The sequence below is a fragment of the Colletotrichum fructicola genome (assembly GCF_000319635.2).
Source record: "Colletotrichum fructicola Nara gc5 chromosome Unknown KSG_Nara_v1_contig05, whole genome shotgun sequence".
In the NCBI taxonomy this organism is placed as follows: Eukaryota; Fungi; Ascomycota; class Sordariomycetes; order Glomerellales; family Glomerellaceae; genus Colletotrichum; species Colletotrichum fructicola.
Genome location: NW_027094055.1, coordinates 3,437,544 through 3,462,870, shown reverse-complemented (window position 1 = coordinate 3,462,870; position 25,327 = coordinate 3,437,544). Strand labels below are relative to the sequence as shown.

At 54.8% G+C, this 25,327-nt stretch overlaps 8 protein-coding genes across 8 annotated transcripts; 7 read left to right on the top strand and 1 right to left on the bottom strand.

Annotated features, from left to right (window-relative positions):
* Positions 1-1,468: 1,468 nt before the first annotated feature.
* CGGC5_v009655 (putative acid phosphatase) lies at positions 1,469-2,737 on the top strand (the record flags this gene model as incomplete). Its single annotated transcript, XM_032021747.1, has 3 exons — positions 1,469-1,576; positions 1,635-1,948; positions 2,002-2,737. 3 exons carry the CDS (start codon positions 1,469-1,471, stop codon positions 2,735-2,737), a joined length of 1,158 nt encoding a protein of 385 aa, XP_031881317.1.
* Positions 2,738-6,715: 3,978 nt separating this feature from the next.
* On the top strand, positions 6,716-8,457 carry CGGC5_v009654 (Satratoxin biosynthesis SC1 cluster protein 4; the record flags this gene model as incomplete). The annotated part of the gene is made up of 6 exons (XM_032021746.1): positions 6,716-6,814; positions 6,889-7,027; positions 7,081-7,259; positions 7,310-7,346; positions 7,395-7,462; positions 7,510-8,457. The coding sequence occupies 6 exons, from the start codon at positions 6,716-6,718 to the stop codon at positions 8,455-8,457; spliced, it is 1,470 nt and encodes a 489-aa protein (XP_031881318.1).
* Positions 8,458-10,105: 1,648 nt separating this feature from the next.
* Positions 10,106-11,437, top strand: RED2-6 (Dehydrogenase RED2; the record flags this gene model as incomplete). Its single annotated transcript, XM_032021745.2, has 4 exons — positions 10,106-10,791; positions 10,853-10,991; positions 11,280-11,380; positions 11,434-11,437. 4 exons carry the CDS (start codon positions 10,106-10,108, stop codon positions 11,435-11,437), a joined length of 930 nt encoding a protein of 309 aa, XP_031881319.2.
* An 813-nt stretch (positions 11,438-12,250) lies between these two features.
* Positions 12,251-13,332, top strand: CGGC5_v009652 (uncharacterized protein; the record flags this gene model as incomplete). The annotated part of the gene is made up of 2 exons (XM_032021744.1): positions 12,251-12,536; positions 12,605-13,332. The coding sequence occupies 2 exons, from the start codon at positions 12,251-12,253 to the stop codon at positions 13,330-13,332; spliced, it is 1,014 nt and encodes a 337-aa protein (XP_031881320.1).
* Positions 13,333-14,115: 783 nt separating this feature from the next.
* On the top strand, positions 14,116-14,847 carry CGGC5_v009651 (uncharacterized protein; the record flags this gene model as incomplete). Its single annotated transcript, XM_032021743.1, has 1 exon — positions 14,116-14,847. The coding sequence occupies one exon, from the start codon at positions 14,116-14,118 to the stop codon at positions 14,845-14,847; it is 732 nt and encodes a 243-aa protein (XP_031881281.1).
* Positions 14,848-18,713: 3,866 nt separating this feature from the next.
* On the top strand, positions 18,714-20,615 carry BCHE-3 (Cholinesterase; the record flags this gene model as incomplete). The annotated part of the gene is made up of 6 exons (XM_032021742.1): positions 18,714-18,872; positions 18,919-19,026; positions 19,117-19,333; positions 19,389-19,461; positions 19,523-20,258; positions 20,337-20,615. 6 exons carry the CDS (start codon positions 18,714-18,716, stop codon positions 20,613-20,615), a joined length of 1,572 nt encoding a protein of 523 aa, XP_031881282.1.
* A 651-nt stretch (positions 20,616-21,266) lies between these two features.
* Positions 21,267-21,654, bottom strand: CGGC5_v009649 (uncharacterized protein; the record flags this gene model as incomplete). Its single annotated transcript, XM_032021741.2, has 2 exons — positions 21,267-21,498; positions 21,608-21,654. 2 exons carry the CDS (start codon positions 21,652-21,654, stop codon positions 21,267-21,269), a joined length of 279 nt encoding a protein of 92 aa, XP_031881279.2.
* Positions 21,655-22,710: 1,056 nt separating this feature from the next.
* On the top strand, positions 22,711-24,431 carry CGGC5_v009648 (uncharacterized protein; the record flags this gene model as incomplete). The annotated part of the gene is made up of 5 exons (XM_032021740.1): positions 22,711-22,788; positions 22,845-22,924; positions 22,977-23,474; positions 23,529-23,818; positions 23,899-24,431. The coding sequence occupies 5 exons, from the start codon at positions 22,711-22,713 to the stop codon at positions 24,429-24,431; spliced, it is 1,479 nt and encodes a 492-aa protein (XP_031881280.1).
* Positions 24,432-25,327: the final 896 nt, after the last annotated feature.

Sequence of the window (25,327 nt, the reverse complement as noted above, 5' to 3'; positions counted from 1 at the left end):
GACGAAGGAAGCCATACAGACTACACAACACACAAGGACAAGGCCAGACACTCGCCGGACGACGCCTCTTGATCCTTCTGTCGTCTAGTCGGCAACGCGGCCGTCAAAGCAGCCCAAACACTGTCATCATCTGTTGGAGTCATACATCCTCAAGTGGCATGGCGGCATCTCAGTTTTTCCCCTCTCAAAGTCCGCCTCCGTCTCTCCAGGGATGCGATGCATGCACGACGCTACTTTGCCCGTACCGACGGGTGTGAAAAAAAGCACCTGTAGCGGAGGAGTGTCAGGCTGTGCCACACCGATTGACACTAGGCGCTGCCGACCATTCCGGGTTCGTGATGCCCCCGTCTCCATCAATGGATCTTTTTTGTCATTCGAACCTACGGTGAACCCTTGGCAGTGCCATTCGCATTGGGTCACGAAATGATCACCGGCATGCGAAGCGAGAACTTTTGATTCTCGTAAACAGGTTCCCGCCACGACCGATGGTATGCTGCATCAGTCAGAATTCATGCATCCCATCCTGTCAAAGATGACAGAACGGGATCTGCTGGCATCGATGCTGCCAGCGGACAAAGACTGATGCGATGACCCCAACACCAACCCCAACATCGACGTGGAAGGACGGACCGCATACCTCGGGACCCGAAAATCGTCGTCTGCAAAAATTTCACCTCGAAGCCCAACCCAGCTGCTCAAGGAACAAGGGGGGCAGGCACGCGAGCGAGCGGTTAAACACGAGTGGGGTCATAGTTTGCAATTGCAGGAATGCATCACGAAAGAGACTGATCTTTCCGACCACTCATATCGCGCAGCAGCTGCAGGCGGAATGGATCCCTCCCCGTCCCAGCAGACACGAACACCCCACAAGTTTTCGAAAAAGCTTTTCGAAGACCCGACGGGCTCCAGCCTGGTGTGATCGCCCGCAGCGGCTACGCAAACACGCAGGCCTCCTCACCAAGTTTTTTTTTCTTCAGTCCACATTTAAAGTTATCAGATCAAAATCCTTGTCGATGGCGGATCAGCACTCCGAGATCGGTGCAGGGTCCCTATTCGTGCCTTGGTCCGGTCACAGCCACAAGGAGGCTTCGGGAGGCTTTGGCAGGCTTTCGTAGGCTGGCAGGCAGATGGCAGATGGGAGCTGGCAATGGCCACGCTGGAAGCGTTTCAAGGGGATCGACGTCAAACGCTGCACGGGATGCTGGCTTGCCTGCGCGTGCTGCGCGACACTCCTCGGCCGCCATGGCCCCGGTGAACTGTAGCATTGTGAGACACGTACCGGAGCGGAAGCGAGCTCGTGGCGACACAATGTGTTTGCTTTGCTGCGATTATGGCATTTCGCCGCGAAAGCCGTGGCCTCTGGCCCCCAGAACAAAACAAAACAAAACAGCTTCCTCTTGAGAGATTCGATCTTTCCAACATCACCGAATGACGACTGCAATGCAATAGCAGACGCCAAGAACCCACGATGCGCCTCTCTCTCGCCTTGCTCTCGGGATTTCTCGCGATCTCTCAAGCCAATCATATCCCCGGTAGGAGCTTCGATCGATTGATTTCCATCTGGCTGGAAAACCAGGTATGCAGCCCACATTCCTCCGCCCGCAGCACCCCTTGCTGATATTAGCCGTCCACAGGACTTTGCCAAAGTAGTCAAGGATTCCCACATTGGCGACCTGATGAAGGAAGGGATTCTGTTAACCAATTATTACGCCCAAACCCACCCAAGCCAGCCGAACTACATTGCAGCTCTTGCAGGCGACTACTTTGGCCTGAACCACGACGAACGCATACGCCTGCCAATAAACGTCTCTACCATCGTGGATCTGCTCGACTGGCGGGGCGTGTCATGGAAGGCATACATGGAGGATTTGCCTGGTCCGGGCTACTTGGCCGATGCCAGTGATGGCCAGACGGGCGGCGGCAAGTGGGACTACGTCCGAAAGCACAAGTTGGTTGGCCTGTTGATGAAGTTTGCTTCTGTGGAAACTGATATTCGCGCAGCCCCTTTGTCTCCTTCGACTCCATTAATCTCAACGGAACCCGGCTGCTCAACATCCAGGATTTCCAAGAGTGGAAGACTGACTTCGAGGCCAAGCAAGTACCCCAGTACGTTTTCATGACTCCCAACATGATGAACGACGGTCACAATACCACCCTCGAGTACGCCACCAAGTGGGCCCGCGACTTTTTGAAGCCCATGTTGGCCGAAGACGCTTTCAAGGAGAGGACTCTCATCCTCTTGACCTACGACGAGTCCGAAGACAAGGGCAAGCCGAACCAGATCGTGTCACTCCTGATGGGAAGTGCAATTCCCAAGAACCTGAAAGGGACAGAGGACAAGACTTTCTACTCGCACTACTCGATGATGTCGACGGTCGAGTTCAACTGGGAGCTTCCGAACCTCGGGAGGTATGATGTTGGAGCCAACATCTACCAGTTTGCGCAGAACCTCGGAAGCAAAGTTCTCGTATCAAACAAGGACCCGCCTAACATGGCGGACGTGAACAATTCCGAATCGTACCCTGGAGCCTTGAACAACGACACTGGCAAGTCCCGTCCCTATCCGCCTCCGAATCTTGGACTCAACGGGTCGAGCGGGCTGCCAATTCTGGAGCACATTCGCTTGCAATGGATTTTCCATAAGGAGGAAACACCGTATGATGGAAAAGGCACTCTCTATGATGCCAGATTCCAGCCAAAGTATATACCGCAGGTTCCTGTCAGGCATGGGGCTTGAGCATCGAGAACTTAGACAACTTCGAAAGCTTGCGCCCCGCCGGGATATGCCGAAGTCTGATCGAGCATCTTATGCATATGAAGCTTTGGCGATTTCCAGCCTCCTTTGATTGCAAATCACAAAGTTATCCTGAGCCTTCTCATACCGCTGCGTGGGCTTCAAGAGCTTGAGAGGACGCTGTCGGCCTTGCGCGGCACAAAAGGGGCACTTCCAATTGCGGTACGGCAACTGGATCGGAAGTTACGTTGCGCAGAGGTAAAGCGCATGGGCTGATCTTGTGCGTAAGTGCTTGACCAGCTCGTGATAGCGTCCGCCCTTCAGATGGAAGGTTGAACGAACACATTGGGCGCATTCTGACCATCGCCGGCTTCAGCGGATATTAATGGTGACACCACTGTTATCCGTTGAATCCAGGCCAGTACATGTGCTGCCAAGCGTCGAACATTCTGGCGTGACTTCTGGAATCCGTCGGACGTTGGCAGCATGAGGAAACACCCAGCTATCACCCGGCTATCGCTAGCCTCGGAGGCGGATCGCGCATGTGCCACATGGCAGCAACGGACATTGCTTTGGTGCGTCCTGCCCCAGACCGCACAGCGAAGCCGCCTTTTCGCCGTTTTTCGCAGGTTTGGGTCGCCTGTTGCGGACACTTCACGACTCATTGACGGAGCAAAGTGGTGTCTTCGGCGAGAGCGAAGCATCGCGTGAGTCCCACAGAACCGGCCTATCGCAGCTTCCATGATGTATGTGTACTGTACGACACAATCATATGCAGCTCGTCACATGCTAGGGGTCGCACGAGATGATATAATATGGACAAGATCTGATGCCAATATAATGAATGGGCTTCTATGCAGCAAACGGCACTCTAGGGTATCAATCAATTATGACACGCCGTTCCACATCCGGTATTGTAGCTTTTGGGAAGCAAGACGGGCCGGATGCATACCGGTAAATGTAACGAACGGCGCGGTTGACGCGCATCGTACGTAAGGGTAACTTTATCTGAAGCTATTCCCGAAGCATGCATCATCACACCTAGTTCATGAGCAAATGCCGACATTTTGACTCTACCTAGCATACTGGCCAATGCCGAGATCGTTAAAAAGTCCTCGATTAGAAGTTGCGACCTGTCATGGCAATGTCGACATCTATCTAGATTCGCTCACTCACAGGATCGATCAGACTGATCGTTACTACGTTGTTGTCAGTGCCAGAATCTAGACCACGTTCCTGCCTGCCAGTATGACTTGCATGTAAGATTTGCAGTCCGAGAGTCGTCTCACCAAAGCCAGCCCTAGCAAATCTCCATGACTCGAAGACAAGCCACCATTTCTGCTCCGCCGCGTCTTTCAACATCGGCCCCGAAGCGCGGCAATTCCTTCTAGACGCAATTCTCAAAGCCGTCCCGGCCACGACTTTCTGACATTGAACAGGAGACTAGGAACGCTGTTGCGAGGCTAATGACACAGAAGAACGGACTCCTCCTGCGCCACGCCAGCCGCGAGGATTCCTCATTCGCTAGACGTTAATGCGACCGCGGCGACTCTAAGAGCGGGCCTCGTCGTGAGGCCGTCGCCGCGCTTGTGGCATTAGCGCCAGGGCGAAGGCACGCGGCGCTACCGCCAGTGCCTATTGTTCCCTTGCATGTCTCACATCTGTCAATAGACACGCCAGGAAGAGTGCGCCAGGAAGGAGACTGCACGACAGAATCCCCCTTGCTGGACAATATTTTCCCAATGAGTGCCATTGCTCCGGGTGGCTGGCGACGATGGCAGCATCAGCCATCACGACAGCTATCGGGAGGCGTGCGTCCCCCCGCTTTTGGGGCTTGTTTCCAGTCGCTGTCTTCGACGTCACCTTTGCAACTCTCAGGGTCGCAATCTCAACCGGACTGTGACTCTATGTAACAAGACATTTTCCCCTCCGTCTCCCGCGCCGTTGGGGTATTCCATATCCCGTGACGCCCAGCAGAGAAGAGAGAAGAAAAAAAGAGCAACCCGATCATCTTGCGACCGGGAGGCCATGCGGATACCCGCAAAAGAGCTGGCCAAGATGCAACCTCTCGCGACGAGAAACACTCCTGGTGTAACGCGAGAGGATCTCCGTGGGAAGATATGTGGATTCCCCAGTCCCGCTCCGTTCGAACGCCAGGTCTGTACTACTGTTTCGCATCACGACTCTTGCCCTTCCGTCGTCCTACGATGAATGGCCCTCGTCGGCCGCTGGCATCCGCAGCGCCGTGCCAAGGTTGTGAGGCTTTCCTCCCCCGCTTGGACGTCCGTTGAGACTCACGGTCTCTTGCGTCGAGCTGCTCGACCGGACCGTTGGCGGGGCGGTGCTCGGTCTGGCTTCCTAGAGGACAATTGTCCTCCTCCTGGACAATGGGACAAGACGGATCTCATTTGTGCAGGAAGCTCGTCCTACTCTTTGCATCCGTCGTCCTGGCGTCGAACCCAAGGATCGTGTTCTTGTTCGATTGAGGGGGAACTGAGAGATGACCTGCATGGATCGACCTTGCATGGCGATAACATCATTCTTCACCGCACGGGCCTCCGGCGTGTTCATGGCTCTGGGACTGGTGAGTGGTCTACTATTGTTCTCTCTTCCCAGCAATTGGCCCAGCAATTGGATGGGGAAAATGTGGGAAAACAGGAGGAAACAAGGAGATCTCCGCAGTGGGGAGCTAAGCTCAAGCTGCTGGTCACCGCGTGGCTCTCCCTCCTCTCCTCCCACCTGAGCTTCACGCAACGCCGTCTGGTTGGCCCGCACCTTACCTTACTCAGGTCAACAAGGTCAAATTTCTCCGCAGCTTGGATGAAACTAGCAAAAGTACACTGTGACAAAAAGGCAAACATGATTCAGTCCTCCCAGCCCTAGGCATATTGAGCGAGCATATTCCGGGAGGAGGAACCACGGAAGGACATGGCTACTACTCATGAAGACTCACTCCCAGAGCCTTTGCCTGAGTTGGGATTGCCTCACGGCAGTTGGAAACAACGAATACGCAGGGAAAAGCAAAAAAGGAGGAAGCCATGAGAAGTCACCAGCCGGGGTGGCGCTCAACGTGACACGGGAAACATGCACGAAACCGTTCACGCCCAGCAAATGGCTCATGTCACCCAGATCATTCCCTACCTTAGGCCGGATCAAGGATCCACTGCCACGAGGGCTTCCTTCGATTGTCTGTTCCATTGACTCTTGCGCGGAATGTGTTTCTGCTAGTCACTTACGGTGAAGCAAAGTCACACCCGAGAGACGATACCGCTCCGCTCCTTCACATAATCTAGCCTGACTGACGAACCCTGATCCCGTCCCGAACCGCTCAAACCTCCCCTTCCCCTCCCTCCCATCCCGTCCCGGCTTGCCCATCCAGCAATCTTCATTCAGACCTTCGATGCGTGTGAAGGCTCATTGGACAGGCCTACTCCGTTTCCCTACCTTACGTGATTAGTTGGGACACGGCTCTCGAGCCATGTGGAGAGCACGAAAGCTTACCTGCAAAGGGCATGCATCCGGGCCACACTTCCCGCTAAAGGGACGGGACGGATCAGTCCAACCAGAGTTTGGGCGGTCTCTCTCGTACACCACTCTTTTTTCCACTCTGCCGTCTCTACACACACTAGCTGATAGTGTGTAGTCCATCTCCCGTGCTAGTTTCCTCCTACCTCCCCTGAGCGAAAAGGAAAAAGCAAGCGCAAACCTCCCTTGCTCGGACGGCAGTCCGCAGCTTATATCGCAGCTGCATCTCCCCCCTCCCTCCCCCCACCCCTCCCCATCAAGGATGACATTGACAAGCAAGCTGTCTGTGGTCGTCCGCGAATTCCATAACCGGGGAGATTCGTCCCTTTTGATACGATCCAAGGGCACAACATCTGTTCAAGCTGCCCCTTTTTCTTCCATTCCATCATTTTATCGCCTTCGGTTATAGGCTTTTACACGGCAGCACATCTACATTTGAACGAGAGGGAAGGCGAGATGAGGTGGATGCAGGCCGGTCTGGCGGCTGCGGTCGCCTTCTTTGGGGTATCACAGGGTGCGCTCACCGACTTCGTCGGCCAGCTGCCGCCATGCGGAGTGAGTAATTTTCGGAATGCTTCATTATGGTGGCTTCTTCTTGAAGAATATTGACTTACTTTTGGGTGGTGTAGTTGACTTGCATTATCAACGCGATACCAGCGTCAGCGTGCCATTCCGTCGACAACGACACCTGCATATGTAGCAATGAAGACTTGAAGGCGCAGGTGCAGGTATGTCTCCTCGCAAATTGTACGAGGATAGAAGCATTAGGTCCGTCCTTTCCCTTCAAAATTTGCTTGAGAAGCACACTAACACGCCAATAGATGTCGCAAGGATAGAGGCCGAAGCATGCAATAGACCAACACGCGAGCGCAAGGTGGACATTCTGGCGCCGTTGGCCATTCAGATTACTGGCTTCTTGATGGTTCCGTTGCGGTTATACGCGCGGTGGACGACGATGCACCATTTTGCTCCGGACGATTGGATCATGCTGTTCACAGGGGTATGTCAACTCACGAGGGATGTAGATGGCTGCGATCTGACAAGTGACAGCTCATGTTTGCCGTTTTTGTCGTGCTTGGACAAATTGGTAAGCGCAGAAGACTCCGCTATCAAGTTCTCTACTAACTAGACTTAGCCGGTGCCGTTGCCTTTGGAGAAGATGTATGGATGGTTAGGCCGGACGAACTGACATTCGGCCTCAAAGTTAGTCACCCTTCTGTTGTCACCAGTATTGCATCTAACCGGACCAGGTATTCTATGTTGACGAGAGCCTTTACCTAGCCTGCCTAGGCCTAACCAAGATATCAGTGTTATTCTTTTACCTCCGAATCTTTCCCAACAAACCATTCCGCTGGGCAACGTACGGAACGATGGGTTACATCATCATCTCGACGACAGTTCTACTCTTCATGCAAATTTTCCAGTGCATCCCTTTCGAGTTCAACTGGGTAGGCTGGCGCGGCGACTACGGCCCGCACCACTGTCTCGACATCAACACCCTCGCCTTTGTCGCCGGCGGGCTGAGTATCAGTCACGACATCATCATCATATTGTTACCGCTCCCACTGCTCTACAAGCTCAACATGTCCAGGCGCAAGAAGGCGGGCATCTTCTTCATGTTCAGCCTCGGCGTCTTCATTCTCATCACATCGTGCGTGCGACTGCAGTACATCGTCCTCTTCACGCGATCGCTCAACCCGACGTGGGACTTTACAGACCCGTTGATCTGGTCCGGGGTGGAGGTGTCCGTGTCCATGATCGTGGTGTGCTTGCCGGCGGTGCGGACGCTGCTCAACCGCATCTTGCCGAGCATATTTGGGTCGACGGCAGCGACGGAGATCACGCCGAACCGCAAGGCGTCCGCCGGGTCTGGGTTCAGGTCCATTGACAGCAACCGGCAGTACCAGGGCCGGTTCGACTACGAGGAGGAGAGGAGGGAGGTGGCGCGGGCGGCGAGGCTGGTGGAGAAGAGGCGCAAGTTCTTTTCGTTCATACCGAAGGCCAGGGAGCCGAACGAGAGCGAGCTGGAGCTGGGGGACAAGTCGAAAGGAGAAGTGAGGACGGATATTAGGCATGCGGATGGTGGTGAGGCTGCTGAGACGAGGCGGAGCTCGATGGAGAGCGGGATTCACGTGAGCACTACGACTACGTTTGAGGACCCTCTTGGGAGAGGACAGAGGGACAAGGCTACATTCTAAGGAGAACTTGGGGTGACGAATGCAGACGCACGAAGGCAGTCGATGGACCGGAGTCGCGATTCGGCGCCAGCTCGGGTTCACAGCACTGAGTCACTGTTTTGGGGATAACAGGATACTACTGGTTGGGGCATGGGATCTGTGATACCATTTGCATGGAAGGGCGTTGGTTTGACGGGCAAATACATAAAACGAACTGAACAGTGTAAAAGTAATAGTATTATTTGAACCTTCATCAAAACTTCCTCGTGAAGATGGATGCATGGTGGGGCTTGTCCGAACCACTGACTTGGACGTACCCATGGCCGGGTTGCTCGCAGCTGGAGCATCAGCCCACGATATCAGCCCAAACCGGGGCTCAACTCAATCGAAAAGCCAAGTCTGAATAAGAATGCGCCACGTGCTGGAAACAAAGATCCAGAAACCAAGGGTCCAGGCCTAAAATATCTTGACCTTACGGGGGACATTTACTCTCTACACGAGAGGCATATCGCCCGCAGACCTCGTCGCGGCTTCGCGTCGTGGGATAAGGTTTGCATCCCCATCTCAAAAGTGGCGTGATTCCAGACCACCTGGAAGAAGTGCCGTTCATCCTCGATGTGGGAGATCACCAATCATCGGGCGCGCGGTGGCAGGTATGGAGGGAGCTTGATCGGAGCTTATTTTTTGTGTGTTGTTACCAGGGTGAAGGGGGTAATTAATTGTGAGCACTCTCTTATTGCTGCGCGGAGTTCTCCGCCTGAAGTGGCCGCCTGAAACTATGAGACCACCTCTTTGAGCGGTTTCGTGGCTTGGGTGTGGTGAGCTGGGGAGCCTAGAAGGATGGTGGAAGAAGTATGTTGGGATGGGGCATGTTGTGGCGGTTCGGGAAACGCGGATGGCGCTGGAATGGTGGGATTCAGGGACTGGACCCTTGATTGGGGTGATACGTCAATTGCGGAGCTGTCCGGCCGATTTTCCCACGATGGCTCCGAAAGGGAAGTCGTGAGCAAGGTAGTGGCTTTATTGGGAAGGGTTGCCGACCAGGAAAAAGGGATCCAGACACGGCGACCGGGCTCCGATGTCCGGCTCCGATGTCCGGCTCCGTGATACGGCCGGAGAGGACCGGTCGCCATCCCCACACCGGAGTGACCCACAATCACAACGGCCTTTGTGTAGTTATGCAACCACCGGGAATTAGATGGTGCTCAAATGTCGTCGTACTGCATTGCTGCATCTCGATAACCCCGCTCACCTCACCGGTCTCCCCTCACTGCTCCGATGTGGGTGATGTCATGTCTTGCAATCACCATGCAGCCCAGCCAAAACGGACAGGAACGCACGTATGGGGAAAATCGTACACTGGAATCAGCTCAACATCCGACCTGTTCCTGCAATGTGGCTGGCTGGATATGGCGATGGTCGAGACAGCACAACTGAGACCATTGACTCGCCTCCACCCAGCCCGACGCCAGTTCTCTGCACGCTTCAGGCGCGGGCGAAAGGATCGCAGATGATGGATTTGGTAAGTCGTACGGATATAAGCCCGGTACTCCGTTGAGAGGTTACGCATAGCAAGTCGTGCAACACACCGCATTGTTAAAGTCTACTCCCCGGTACCAGATCTTCACGACAATCAACCTCTCGCAGCCGCCTGTACCCCTGTGTTATCATGGGTTTCCTTCAACCAACTCTCGACCGTTTGCGTGCTGCCGATCTTGCAGCCATAAGTCGCCAAATTCTGCAATCCCGATCATTCAGAAAACCCCTGAGCATTCTAGCTGCCTTCAGCCTCATCTACACCCTCAACAAGGCCCTCGCCCGCTGGTACCTCCGCACATCCTCGCCCTGGGACTGGTCCAAAGAGATCGTCCTCGTAACAGGCGGAAGCAGCGGCATCGGCGCGCTCCTCGTGCGCAACCTCGCCGCGCGCGACATCCAGCCCCCGCTCACCCCTCTCCCGCCCAACGCGCGCTTCTACCAGCTCGACGTGACCTCCCCCGCCGCGGTGCGCTCTGTCGCGCAGCGCATGCGCGAGGATCTAGGCGGCGACCCGACGGTACTGGTCAACAACGCGGGCGTCGGAACGGGCAAGCCGCTGCTCGCGGAGACGGAGGAGCAGGTGCGCCGGACATTCGACGTGAACATTGTGGCGCAGTTCTGGATGGTGAGGGAGTTTTTGCCGGCGATGGTGAAGGCGGACCACGGGCACGTGGTGACGGTCGCGAGCATGGCGAGCTTCCTGACGCTGGCGTCGAATGTGGGGTATTCGTGCTCCAAAGCGGCTGCGTTGTCGCTGCATGAGGGCCTGACGCAGGAGTTGAGGTATCGGTATAATGCGAGGAATGTGTGTACGAGGTATGTGATGTTGTCATTCTGCTGCTGAAATTGTGATGCACTAGTCTGATGTGGAGAGCAGCATCATCCACCCAATGTTCACTCATACGCCTTTGATACAGCGTGCGACGGTCAAGGGTGACTTTCCGGCGGATTTGCTCGACCCAGAAGACGTTGCGGACGCCATCACGAAGCACATTCTTCGTGGCAAGAGCGGCTCGGTTTTCTTGCCTGGGTGGTGCAGTTTGATTTCTGGGATTCAGGGGTTCCCCACGATATTGCAGGAATTAATAAGAGGGTCAAAGGCACATGTGTTGGATGGCCGGTCTTTTGCCGCTTGATATCGATGGGTTCGAGTATGACACAAATCTGGTTGCAGCGATACTGGAGGAAGTTCTGCCGTGCCTCGGTCATCATAGCATCAAATGCATGGATACACAAGCGATGCCGGGCTGATCCTCCATCTTTGGGGCTGTCTTCACACCGTTCCAAATCTCGGCTCGTGCAAGAACGACACGATTGGTGTTTCCACCGGGGTGCTTCTACGCTTCGTGAACACCTTTTCGGAGGATATTCGTGGCTCCCTTGGGCGAATACTTGCCTACTCAAAGTAAGTCTACGTACTAAATGCGATATAATCAATGGGATTCACAACCACAATAGTTGATTAAACCAGTTCCGCGGGTATATATGCGCTGATCTTCTTGCCATGACGAGGACCGCATTCATTGACGGTATGGCCGCAATGCTGATGGTTCCGGGCGCCAATGGCACCTCGGTGGCATCTAGTATTGCCAGTAATAAGACGGGGTTGAACGACGCGTTGTAGACCAGCTAATTCCAGCCAGACCGTGAAGACTGACTGGACATCCCGCCCGTCGTTCCCCACTGGCCGGCCCGGACCCGGACCGGTGGCTGTCCCTTCGGAACTAGGGGTTTACGGAACAGCATCTACACACATTCCGCCGCCGATCGGCCCAGAATTTGACCTCTTCAATCGCATGGAGAAAGCTTGGTAATCCGATTGGATGCCGTTTACTGGAGAATCAGAGACCACTCGGCCGGTGCGTGAAGCGCTTTGATTTCGATCGGTGGAGTGGCTCAAGGGCAGATCTGGGAGGCAGAGCGCCCTGCTGTCTGGCCGACATATAAAGATAGGCACTCAGAGCTCTCTGGCACACCATCTCAGCCGCTCAAGCGCCCGGACGGCAAGCGCCCGTTATTTTTTCCCCAAGATGAAACTTGGACTTTCTTCTTCGATCTCCCGGCAACCAACAGCGACGCTGGAAATCAGCCATCAACGGCCTCGCTAGGTCGGAATAGGCGTGGCGCCCAGCCACACCATCTTAGTCTTGCCAGCCCTGCTAGGCTCCAGCATTGGCAAGATTTGGCCGCAATTGAGCGTCGAGCATACAGTCCTGGGAGGGAAGGATGGCTATTAATACGAGAGCTGCCCTGAACCGGCATTCGCCCAGGCTCAATGGCAGCGTACGACTCTCTCCGATTCACCAACCCGAGGATCGACAACATGCACCCTTGGCCATTCTTCTGTGTGGCCCTCGCGTTCGCTCAAAATGCCCTCGCCGTGAACCAGTTCCGACGACCTGCTGCCGATGGGCCCACAGGCGACTACAGCGAGAACCCAGCCTACGAGGTCGGCAAAGACATTACGTTTCTATGGGACACGGATTTTGACCAGATCGATCTGGTTGTGTGGAGCGACGCGTCGGATAAGCTCAAGACGTCTCTGTATAAGAGGCTCGCAGGTAGGCCTCCAAGGAGCAACGAGGTGATGGGATGTTGACAAGACTCACGATGACTGATTTTCTACCAGTGAATCTGTCGAGCAGGGCGTATACTTGGAAGCCCAGTTTCGATGGGTTTCCTGCCGAGGCGAAGACGCTGGGGGTCTTTTACCTGACCTTCTATCAGGCGGGAACCGTGAAGCAGGCTGCCCAGTCGCATTACTTCAACATCACCGATACGTCGGCCGCTTCGGCTTCGGCATCGGCTTCAGCTCCAGCGACGACTTCAAAGGTGACATCGACATCCGTGCCGACTTCTGCGGGCACGGCGACGACACCAACTGCGTACTCGCCACCCTCATCAACATCATCGCCTTCAGCATCCACCGATGCCGCGGTGCAGCAAGATGGAAGTGACAGCAGCGGAAGCGGTCTTTCTGCTGGCGCTGTGGCTGGCATCGCCATCGGGGCGGCCCTGGGGACATTACTTGCTGCTGGTGCTGCAGCATTCCTGGCATGGAAACGGCATCAAAAGAAGAACGGAGCCGACAAATCAGGCCCTGGTTCAAGAGGCAGCGCAGCCTTCGGTGATGCTGCGGCTCAGGGATACTACGCGCCGTCCGGGTACGCGCCCTCAGGCCAGTACACGTCGCCTGCATCGTATACATCGCCCTCGCAGTATGGCGGGTACTCCGCAGAGTGGAAGAGCCCGACGGTGCAGCCCGTCGAGCTGGCAACGGACAGAACTCCTGAGCTTGGGGGTGGGACCGAACATGTGGAGGAGCTTTCGACGAACAGGCGCAGCGCGATGAGTTAATAGAGTTGTAGCAGACTTCCAAATGTCAACGAAAGTCGACGTTCAAACCGTTCCAGCTCCCAATGATGCCAAACCAGTCGAAGAGTTGCTGAGATAAGCGGACTTCATCCCGCTCTCGAGATTGAAACGTCGGAAAGCTTATTTCGCAAAGAGAAGGAATTGCCGACAGTTGCCGTTCTCTGAGGATTGGGGGAAGAGGGCACGGGTTCCGAGTTCCCCGAAGGCTCGAGCTTCACAAAGTCAGGTCGTCAGCAGAGCCTCATAACCAACCTCGGGACACGGATTCCTGTCAAAACTGTCTCGTTTTTCCTTCGAATCAAATCATGTCGTCAGTTGTCAGAAAAAGCAACACAAGAGCTTGTTGGTGGCCGTCTCCAACCAGAAGCTGTAGCACCGGACGGGCGGTGGAGAAGAGCGCCGGCCGCCCCACTCACCGCCTGAGACAAGGATCGCACGGACCACTTGCCGCAATTTTGGTCTGGGTTTTGTTGGTTGGAACTCCTGCTCGAGTGTCCTGAGCGTTTCCTTTCCACGTCCCAACCTCACTCACCAACGCTTTATCTGCCCTTCCCCCCTCTCTCCCCTCCACACCTGAGAGGGAAATTCCAGTTCTCACTCAAACGCAAACTCTTGAAGCTTTCCCAGCGCCTGCTTTAAGCTTCTCAGCTTCGACCCGGCGGCGCGGTCCAGAACTCTGCCGGAAAACCTTTCCGCCACTTGCGGACCGCTTCTTATTGGACACCTGTCTCACCAGCCACTTACCGAACGAACCATAACCACAACATGGCACGCCAGGCCAACGTCGCCGCCTCCTCGGGAGCTGCCGCCTCAGCCGGCGGCGCCGGTGCCATTGACCCCCGCGATCGCATCATGTCGCACATGAACCGCGACCACAAGCGCGAACTTTCCTACTACCTGCAGCACTTCGCTGGTCTTGGACGCAGCGCTGCCTCGTCTCCGTGGATGAAGGACGTCTCTTTTGAGGGCATGACCATTGCTGCTGGTGGCCTTGGCGGGAAAGAGTACTTTGTTGCCTTTAACCCGGCCTTGACCTCGTGGGAGGAGGTGCGCCCTGCCGTCGTCGGCATGGCGCGTGTGTCGAGGGAGGCCCTTGGCTACAGCGACATCACCGTCTCGCACTTTGAGGCTTCTTCGGGATTCGCCTTGATCGTAGGCATTTCGGTCGCCTTCTATTTCGTCTGCTACCTGACGCTGGGCTTCGTCTTGCCCGGCCGACCGATTTGGGGTTTCCTGCAGACGGTGTTTCCCGGTGGCCCGTTGTTTTACCGCTGGCTCGTCAAGACCATCTTCTTTCCTGTCTTGGGCATCCATCTCATCGAGTGCTGGTGGTTCCACAGGACTCGTCTGGTGAAGCACGGCATCGAGCCTGGCTCCAGTGTTTGGTGGCAGTGGGTTAGCAGCCTGTTTTTTGAGGGTTACCCTGGCTTCCAGAGGTTTGATGCCCTCGTCGCAGCGAAGAGGAAGGAGCAGGCGGAGTCGGGCAAGAGCCACTGAGGGCTAGGTCCGAGATAAATCGATGTTGGTTTGGGCCGAGACCACAGTCGACGGAGCAGGCGACGTGGGAAGAGTGAACCGGGCGTATAGTGAACAGAAGCGACGGCCATGCGTCAAAGAGCGACTCTGTTCGGACCCGAGACTGGCTGCCACTGGCAAACCGCACTCAGCAACAGGTCACCGACGCTGGTCGGGTCATTCGATACCCAGGTTTCGGAACCGATCTTTGTTTGCAGAGACGAGTGACGTGCAGAGTGCCCTGGGTCGAAGAGAAAGCATAGCCCTCCAGGATACTTCTCGCCGAGTACTTCTGAGGGTCGGTTAGCCATTGTAGTTGATACGAAAGTAATGGTAATGAAAAAAAGCTTGCGTTCACAATGGTTCGTTTCCGGGTGGAGGCAATCGTGTCTGGTGCTGCCCTCATGGTCAAGGGAGACAAGAGTTGCTGCTCGGTTACCAGTTGTCTGATGCGCCTTCGCAGGTATTGCCTTCTTGAAATTGCGTCTGACGTGGCGTTGGCTGCATTCATTTCGGGTGCAGGAAAGAGGTACCTGCCAAGCGAGGGCATCACACCGCAGTGCGTGATGGAAACCGGGGCTTCTGGAAGCTATCAACTGCCGCGCACGACTAGTCCTTCTGCCTTATTCCTCATTCCGTAGTAGGCGCGAAGCCTAAGGTAGCGTACCTAGCCAAAAGATCGACCCGACGTTGCTGCATGTTTCAATTGTCAGAACGCTGATCGGTTGTTGACGGCAAGTGGCAGCTTGGGTAGCTAGGTCCTCCCTCAACGCTGTTTGGCGCCGTCTGCCGGAACGGGCTAGTGCATTGAGCGGGACCCCACCTCGGCTACCCGTTTCCCACTGAAAAGTATCGACCCGGCTCCTCTTTCCGACCTTTCACTTCCTTCGCTTGCCGCCTTCCGTCTCCTTCTAGGTAGTGCAGCAATATTCTCACCCATGGCCGACGACGACACATCATCAAGGTCGCACCGAGTGTCGGCATTTTCAGTCAATGCATGCTTCGCGGCACATCTGTCTTTGACGTTCCCATGCCTCGGCTCGCTTGCTTTTCGATGGAACGTAGTTTCCTCGGGACATCTCCAACCTTGTGCACCGCAAACCAGCAGACAAGCTTAGCCAAGGCGAACCTAACGACTGGTGCTTCGCCAGCTGCAAGATCTCCATCATAAGGCAGAATATCTCCATATTTTCCCGCGTCAGTCCAGCCTTTCCCCGTCGAGGCAAGCTTGCGAGCCTTTCCAGTCCTTAGTGGCGTCTGCACCCACCCGCTTTAGACCACTTCGTGTGGTCACATCAACATTCAAGTCTTTGTCTGCGCGGGACGTCGATCAACACGAGGGCGAATATCTCTGCCAAGTATCGAAAGTGGCTTTAAGAGTCCAATCGCATTTCAAGAGCATCAAGATCGATGATTCTGCACCCGATGCCCATGAGCAATATATCGCAGTCTAGGCCCTTGGGCCCTCGCCGCACATCTGGGGACAAACATTATGTTTGCACCAACCACCGCCTCTGAACCATCCCGACGTAGATGTGTCTTCGTCTGCCGACATTCAAGCGAGGTAACATGGCTCACCCCTGGCGAGCTGAGCTGGAGTTCACTTCCTCGAGGGGCACATTCAAGCCTCTCGAAAACGAGGTAGCTATTTTTGTCTCGAAACTGGCATCGAAATCAATCAAATCTCTTCAGCCATTGCTGAGTGCTTGCAAAGCCGGAGATATTGAGCATCAGAGGCGCAGTCGGTATTGCCGTCGCGGATGAGCTCGAAAAGCAAACTCGACTTGGTGGTTGTCGGCATCACGGGCCGAAGTTGGGATCTTTGTCTTTGAACGTTGGTTGCGATCCTCTTCCAGTTGCCGATGAGCCATTCTCAACAAACGCGGGTGACTCCCAAATACAATCAATCCTGCATGGCGGCAATCACGAAGATCGTCGGGCTCGCCTTCACTTAAACGACCTTTGCGGGACACCCCCGTCACAGGTGCCTGCCTACCACCATGCATTACATGCACAAGCTCCGAAGCAAGCGGGGGTTGCCGTCCTCACGGACACGAGACGGTTGGCCAGCTTTTTCCGAACCTCTCCCTCCACCCGGAGCACTCCCCGGAGCTGTCTTTAGTTTGCGGATGCAGCTGGAGAACTTCGTCGTGCCGGGTCCTTAGCGCAGCCGAGGCACGCCAAACTACAACGTTATGTGCACTAGCTCACTCTAGTGGTCGATACAAACGTCATATAAGTGATGGAGGAAGTTGCCGATTGAGACCACTAAGAACGAGCCAAGGGAGCGTATTCGGCAGCCCGATCTCCTACTGGAGGAGTGTTTTGGCCATCATGGAAGTTCCGATTGTCACCACATTTGGTATGAACGCGTGGCCATTTCACCGCGGAAGGATCACTATTCATGTTTGTCTTATCAGGTTTATTCAATGACTCTAGGCCTTCTCAATGGCTCGCTTCCATCCAATCTACATGGCGCAGCCCTGGCGTACCTTTCGTCTGGTTGATGCCGAAGTCAATTCAGCACGGAATCGACGGTATGGTCGCGCTGTGCCTGGATTGAAGCGAAGAATTTTACGCTCGGTCTCGCTCTACTGCAAGGGCCATTACCGCATTCGGGACTTTTTCATCCAATGCTGAGTATCTGGCTTTGCTGCGTAGTCGAGCATTGACAACGGAAAAGTCAAACAGCCTCAATGCCGGCGGGGTTGAGTTGCTAACTTTGTAGCTAAATCATGAGCCCCCGCTCCCTAAGGCGTCATCCTCGCCTGTGACTGGCACGACTGGGAGCTTGGCTGCGGGAGTACGATGAGATCACTAATATGCTACCGTGATATCGGCAGCCGTTTAAACTCGCGACGGGGCCCATGTTGGGGAAGGCTTAGAATTTGTCGTGGACGGCTATGGAAGCATGCATTCTACCAACCATCGTCGACAGAAACTCACCGACAATCTGGAGGGTCCGAAAAGAAGAATACGGCCGGCCCAATACGGCGGCGCAATTGCAATGCCGCGCCGGCGGCTGACCCCGCTCGTACTCTGACTTTTCGCCCGCACAACTCGCCGGGTTGACCGCTGCTGGGACCCCTATGCAAGGCGATGGGGTTGGCACACTTTGCCCGGCCACTGTCAATTGAACAGTTGATTCATGTCACATCCCAAAGGACGGCCGAGTTGCATATGATATGCAGGTTTGTCATTCTGCAATATGAATTCGCTAGCCGCACGTGGCTGGAAAAACGAAAAACTGGACCATTGTGGGCATCGAGGTTGGATCGCTGCGAGCTGAGAGGGGCAAACAGGGCTCCCCAATTCGGACACTCTTGCGAACCTACCCACAATCCGTCCTGCCCCGGCTAGTTGGCTCTGAGGCTCTATCGATGAACCCTCCAACTGCCCTGTCATCCGCACATCTGGGTGCCGACGACACTCGTATGAGATGGGTCCCCTGCAAATAACAGGTGGGTGGCCCATGCGACGCCCGTCTAGCCTCATCACTCTCACCTGAGTGCGGGCTGGCTATCCGGGGTATCCATCACGACCATGGGACGATTGCGGGAGACATTGCGCATTCTCGGACCCAAATACTAAGAGCAGGCCCGGGGAGATGGAGATGGTCTCCTCGGCAAGCATGGCCCACCGTGGTTACGGCAGAGTTCGTTGACATATTAAAGACAGGGCCCAATCTCCATTATCGTCGATGGATCACCACCGGCGCTTCTCTTAATCTCAGCGACTGACAGCTGTGAGGCCACTCGTTTCCGTCGCAGGTCCCTTGGTCCCTAGCCCCCCACGCCAACCCCAGGTCTTTGATATCCGTCACCTTGGTTGAGTGGTCGATATCCGCCATGAGGGCCCAAACCACCATCGGCAACGTCCTGAGGGCAGTGGTCATCTTCTCTGGTCTCACCACTGCCACCCCTCTCCTCCGTCGATGGACTGTTGGTCAGACTGTCAACACCACTGGCGGATTGGTCAATGGCCATGCCGCCCCCGATGTGGACCAGGTTCGCCAACTACGCTGATGTTGAAGAGCTTAGCTAACTGAGGCAGGTTTCTGAGTATCTGGGCATTCCGTACGCTGAGCCGCCCGTCGGTAGCTTGCGCTTTCAGCCTCCCGTCAAGTTCACCGGCACCAAAGCCATTAACGGCTCCGCTTTCGTAAGTTTCAAGACTTCGGGAAGCTTGTCTGGCAATGCTCTCCAAATTTTCCACACGCTTCTGAACTTGAGACTAACGAGCATTGACCAGGGCCATCAATGCATGCAACCAGCCGGCAGCAGCACCTCTCTCGATGCCATCAAGAAGCTTGGTGTTCCAGCCTCAGCTGCGGTAGTTCTCACCGCACTCACCGACACCGGCTCTCAGAGTGAAGACTGCTTGACTCTGAATGTGTGGTCGAAGCCACAAGCCGGCGATGCCAAGAAGGCTGTGTTGGTCTGGATTCATGGAGGCGCCTTCACAACAGGTAACCGAGCGACCGTCCGATGTTTTCGGCAAACCGGCCACTGACTCAGTCGCAGGAAGCTCCCGAACCGCCGCCTACAACGGAAGGTTCATTGCGGACGAGAATGACGTTGTGGTCGTGTCCATGAAGTGAGTTTCTGCCGGAATTCGGATTTAAGGGCAACTCAACTAACACGGGTCTCCCCGACAGCTACCGCCTCAACGTCTTCGGCTTTCCTGGAAATCCCGTTACGGCCCCTAACCTTGGACTTCTCGACATCCGCATGGCTCTTCAATGGGTTCGGGACAACGTTGGCAGGTTTGGAGGCGACTCTCAGCGCATTACAATCTTCGGCCAGAGTGCTGGTGGGTCGCTCGTGGACTACTACTCGTATGCCTACGCGTCCGATCCGATTGCCAATGGCTTCATCCCGATGAGCGGAGTCGCCACGGGCTTTGGTGTCTTCACCAACGAAACCGTTAATGCCAAGTGGTTCAACGTTACCAGCAACGTCGGTTGCGGCGGCAACACAACAGACCCCAAGACCGTGTCTGAGTGCATGCTCAGCAAGACTGCTGAAGAGATCATTGGTAAGGGATTGTCTGCCAGCGACGCCGGATTGGGCTCCGCGAACGGTCTCTCCTTTGCACCAACGGTCGACGATGCGCTTGTGTTTGCCGACTACAGCGGCCGCCCATCGGCCGATGGCGGCTACGTGATCGGCAACCTGGAAAATGAGGCCGGTCTGTTTAAGCTCGGGAGCCCGGACACCAACGAAACGTACTGGCTCGGACTCAACAACGTAGCCTTCACCTGCCCGGCTGGCAGACGAGCGGCACGAGCCGTCACTGCTGGCCATCCCACCTGGAGATACCGCTACTTTGGCGATTTCCCCAACCTTGCCATCACCACGACGCCTGCTAGCGGTGCATGGCATGCATCCGAGGTCAGTTGTGCTTTCTTTTTTTTTCTCTTTTTTTCTCTGCCCGCTTTGACATGAGACCTTGCAGCTGACAGCGCTTAGCTCCCTGTTCTTTTCAACACCGTGCCCCAGTCAGCGATTAACAGCACCGTACAAGAAGTGGCCGTCGGCAAGTACCTTCGCGGCGCCTGGGCTGCTTTTGCCAAGAACACCAAGACGGGGCTGATCGACTACGACTGCCACGGCATGTGGCCGATGTACAAGCTCGACGACGAGAAAACCATGAACCGCATCTCGTTCGCCAATGGCACCGGCAGCAACCTAGTCGCCGGCGGTTCTTACGACGGCTTGTGCGCGATATTGGGCGTGCCCGTCAACTGAAAAGGCTAGACAAGATCAGCAGAAACTCTGACAAATATACACATAAACCTACCATAATTGAATAATTAGACACACATACACACCATCTTGACGTATTTGTTATCATGCCCTGCCAACCTGGCGCAGCTTTCTGGCGCAGTTTCCAGGCTCTCCTTCGGGCTTGCTGAAGGGCCCGTTCCCGTTGACCTGACTTTCAGCAGAAGCGAGATATGATATCGTCTCCTTTCCCCGGACGTCTTGTCTCTTTTCGCTCTCGGCCGTTTCAGATTCTCGAATGATTTCGAACATTACGATCAACGGCTAGGAGACGGGAGTCCACGTGCTTGAGCGAAGCGAAGCCCCTGAAAAGGCAGGTGGACGGGGTGACAATTTCATCAATTAGCGACACTCAGCACTGCAAAAAGTACGTACAGGCGCTGATTCCTCAGGACAACAGGCCGACAAGTCGGCTGTGCACGCTCCAAACTCTAAATGGACCTCTTGTGCGACGTCCGTCGTCGTTTGCGTCTCTCTTCGAATTCAAACAAATACCAACGCTTTTTCCGAGCCGTTCAAACCCAAAAACCACGGAAGATCCAACTGATACAGACCACCAACATGTTGTACACACCCCCTAGCGACTCCCACGACAAGTGAGCCACACCGCCGCCGCTATAGCCGGGTACTGTTTCCACCATTACCACCACCAGCCTGCTTGAGCTGCTGCAGCAGTGCGTCGACTTGCTGGGTCTTCTCCCGCAGGCGGTCTGTCGACGCCGAGGACGCTGCGGCAGAACCGCTGCCGCTGCCGCTAGCCACGACGGCCAATGTCTCCGTGACGGTCGAGTCTCTGCTGGCGAGGTACTTAGCCAGCATAACGGCGTCCTCTCTGGGTACCGGCTGTCTGCGAACGGATTAGCACCCGCATCATCCCGCGCGAAAGGTCGTCTCCGAGGATTGCCCCTCCCCCTCCCTCTCCTCCTTCTCTCGACGTGGCACGCTGTGATCCATACCTTTCACCGGAAACTGCCATCGATGGACCTTCTGATTCCAGAGCCATTGGGTCGCTGCTACAGCCCGGCGATGTCCGAGATGGCGTTCTTGTCTGAGTCCTTGCCGGATTGAGCACCGTTCTCAACTTCCGTGTAACGATATCTGGGTTACCGTCAGTCTCAATTGAGGTATTTGGCTGAATCATTCGGGGTACTTACGATATGGGCGGGATTCGCTTCGACGGGTCTCAAGCTCATCAATTGGGTCAAAGTTGGCATCAATTGAGATCCTCTTCAACCTGGAACAGCTTCTGGGGTGTCACCACACCTTTCTTTATATGCCACCGAATCTTCTTCGCAGGTGAAGCCATCGCAGCCTACGCGGTTGCGCGTACTTTGCAACGCGACGACTCTGCCCTGCGAGCGGGTCACGCAAGGAGGGACATCTGCGCGACATTGCGCGCAATCGTACCGTTTTGATGGCATGACGGACAGCTCAGCTGCTCCCCAGACAGATCGGGATCTTCATCATGCTTTCCTCCGAACCGTCCGGGGGATCCAATCACTCTTATCATGGCTAGTCTCTGCGCCTCATCATTGGACTCTGTGGAGTGAGGCGGCCTCACTGATACATTGCTGCCCCTCTTCTGGCAGATGTTCTCAATTCAGTTCTACGCAAATGCGTGCGCCGCGTGAGTTGCGTGCGTGGATTCCGGGCTTACTGCGAGGCAGCCTCATGTTGTCCGCCAGGCTTCCAGAGGTATAAGAAGACTCCTCGTTGCCTGACTGCCTGAGTTCATTCTCGTTCGGCACCAACGCAAATCCAGAGTTCGCAACTTCGCAGCTTCACTTCTCACCTCAGGCACTGCCTCAGATCATCCTTTCCTCCAGAAAAGCACATTTCAATATCAAAACCAAGGAGAGCACCAACATGTCCCAATCGCAGCTCTAGCGTGCACTCGAGAAGAAGAATGCTCGCAGCACTCCGACCTTCGCACCCTCCCACTTGGTCTAGAACTCCGCATCGCCCACTATCCAAGAAACCTTTCTCCTTCCTCGACTTAAACTACCTCAAGCTAAGACTCAAGAGTCATTACTACGGCCGGCCGTGCAAACGTTCGAGCATGCCTAAGAAACATCAAGACGCTTCCCCCAAGCCACACCAGTCCTCCAACACTCCTTTGGTAGTGAGACAATCCCCAGTAGGACATCCCTGACCATGCGGCGGCCGACTGCCTTCATCTAACACGAGTTGTAGGGAACATCGACTAGCGGAACCTCTCAATCTCAAACTCAAGAGTCCAGAGTTGCGGGTGACGCTCAAACTACCTCTCACAGGTCAGTAGTGTCTCGGCCCTGGTCTCTGCTACAGCTGACAAACGATGCATAGATCGCAAACATCAAGGGCAGGATCACCTGAGACTTCAACAGCCTCGTCCGGATCGGCAACTGACCCGCCCAACCCAAGCGTCCCCGCTGACAAGTACGTCGACAGGTACTTGGAGTACCGCAAGGCTCTGCTCATCAAGATTTTGATGGACATGGTTGGTGAATATCTTGACGAGACCATTTGTACCCTTGAAGAAGCAACAGAGGGGCAGGCTTCGAACGACTCGGGCCGTTCTGGATCTCGAGGGATCAAGAGGGCTGCCAGTCATGGCAACATGAACCCAGGACACAAAAGACAGAACCGCGGAGACGACGAGGAAGATGATCATTTCGACGACGATGACAGAGATGATCGCGAGCCGAACAGGAAGAAAACGAAGCCGGACCCCGAAAGCGAAAAGCTGAGATTTGCCTGTCCGTTCTACAAGCGTGATCCGCAGAGATACAAGAACCATCGAGCCTGTCGCGGCCCCGGCTGGAGCGAGATGCACCGACTGAAGTAAGTCTCGCATATTCGTCAAGATCTAGAGATTCAGTGGCTCACATTACTTAGGGAGCATCTCTATCGTCAGCACCGTTTGTTTACGTGCGGCCGGTGCTTGGAACATTTCAAAAAGGACGAGTTGCTACAAGAGCACGTGAGGGCCGAGAAAGCGTGCACTTTAAGTTCTCGCAAAATGGACCCGGCTGAGGGGATGAGCATGGAGACAGAAAAGCAGATCAAATCTCGCAGCAGGCAGGGCAAACAAGACAAGCAGGATAAGCTGGACGACGCTGGTAGGTGGTTTGAGATATACCACATACTCTTTGGAGACGTCAACATCGGGGACCTTCCAAGCCCTTGTAAGTTCTCACCAATACCAAGATGATGTTTCCGTATGGCTCGGTGTGTCCGGAGAGAAGTTAATCTCTATGGTGATTAGACTATGAAGATGCATCTGGCTCCTCCAATGGAACAAGTGGACCGGCAGCGCCAGGCGCCCTTCAGATGCAGTACCGACACTTCTTGCGACGTGAGATTCCCAACATGGTCAAGCGGGAGCTTGAGGCCGAAGTCGCAAAGTCCTTCAAAGATGTGGGGTCCACCATGCAGGGCCGTCTCACGACCATGATCCAGAACTCAGTCGCAAAGTGTGCAAAGATCTTTGAGTACATCCCGACTCCGAGCGAGGCTGCGTCTCATGGAGATCCCGACGACGGCGGCGACCGACTCAAGCCGCGCGAGTCCCCGCCGCCGCCGCCTTCGGCCGTTGTACCGTTACCGACAACGGACAACTTCATCGTCTTGCCAGACGACCTCCTCGACTATAACTTTGAAATTGACTTCAACCTCGAGGCTCTGTCGAGCTTCTACCCGTCTGGAGATGCTCAGACTTTCGATCCCTGCTTCCAGGGAATCGACTCGGCTTATGAGTCGGGGAGCATCGGCGGGTCTTCCGGAACCTACATGACTTAGAAGAAATTCTTGTGCAGGACCAGTATACGTTTTTCATTTCCTTTGTCAAATCTTGTTCCATTTAAGTTGTCACTGCTGCCGCTTTTGGGCAGCATGTGGTTGTCCACTGCTTCATCCATCACACACTCATTTTGTTCGATCACGTTTCCTTTGTGTGTAATTTGTGTGTTTGAGTATTTCGTTATTACGTGCCATACCGTATGTAGGAGGACAATAAACGGCGAAAACCCGTGTTGGCTACCGGAAGGTCTGCCGTCGTCACGATTGGGCTACCATCTATTGCTTGAGTATCAAACTGAGTGTATTTAGTATTCGTGTCTAATTCATCTCCATCAACATGAAATCATTTATCCAAATGACATTGTCTTGTGTATGCCTAGCAACTGGCCGTAATGCGTAGTCTGCAACCCGCAGGGCGTCGTTTTGGAAGCCGTTGTTCCACACGGAGGCGGCCTCACTCTACGCCTCAGCCCCATCACCTTCACCACTCTCTACTCGTCGAGTTGAGCAGTCTTGCCAGCGTCTTCCAAGGATTGATGACTACCGAGACGAATTACCTCAGAATTGCGAGCCAAATAGATCCACCAGGAAAACAACAGTTCTTACAATAGTATGCGGGAGATTTTGACAGACTTTCTACCTGACTGCCGAGATGGATCATCCACCGGCCTCGTGCAGCTTAGCCTTGCTAGCATCTGTTCTCAGGTTCATAGTGTAGCGTGTCTCAAATCTGACTCCAAACACGAAACCACCCTAGCATAAATTTCTTGACGGAAATCTTCATTGCTCAAATCGACTTTCCGACCCAGAGTACCCCACAAGCATCGCCGAACCACGCTATTATAGCTTCCATTCCAAACATCTTTCTTAAGCATCAGGTTGTCCATCACGATGTC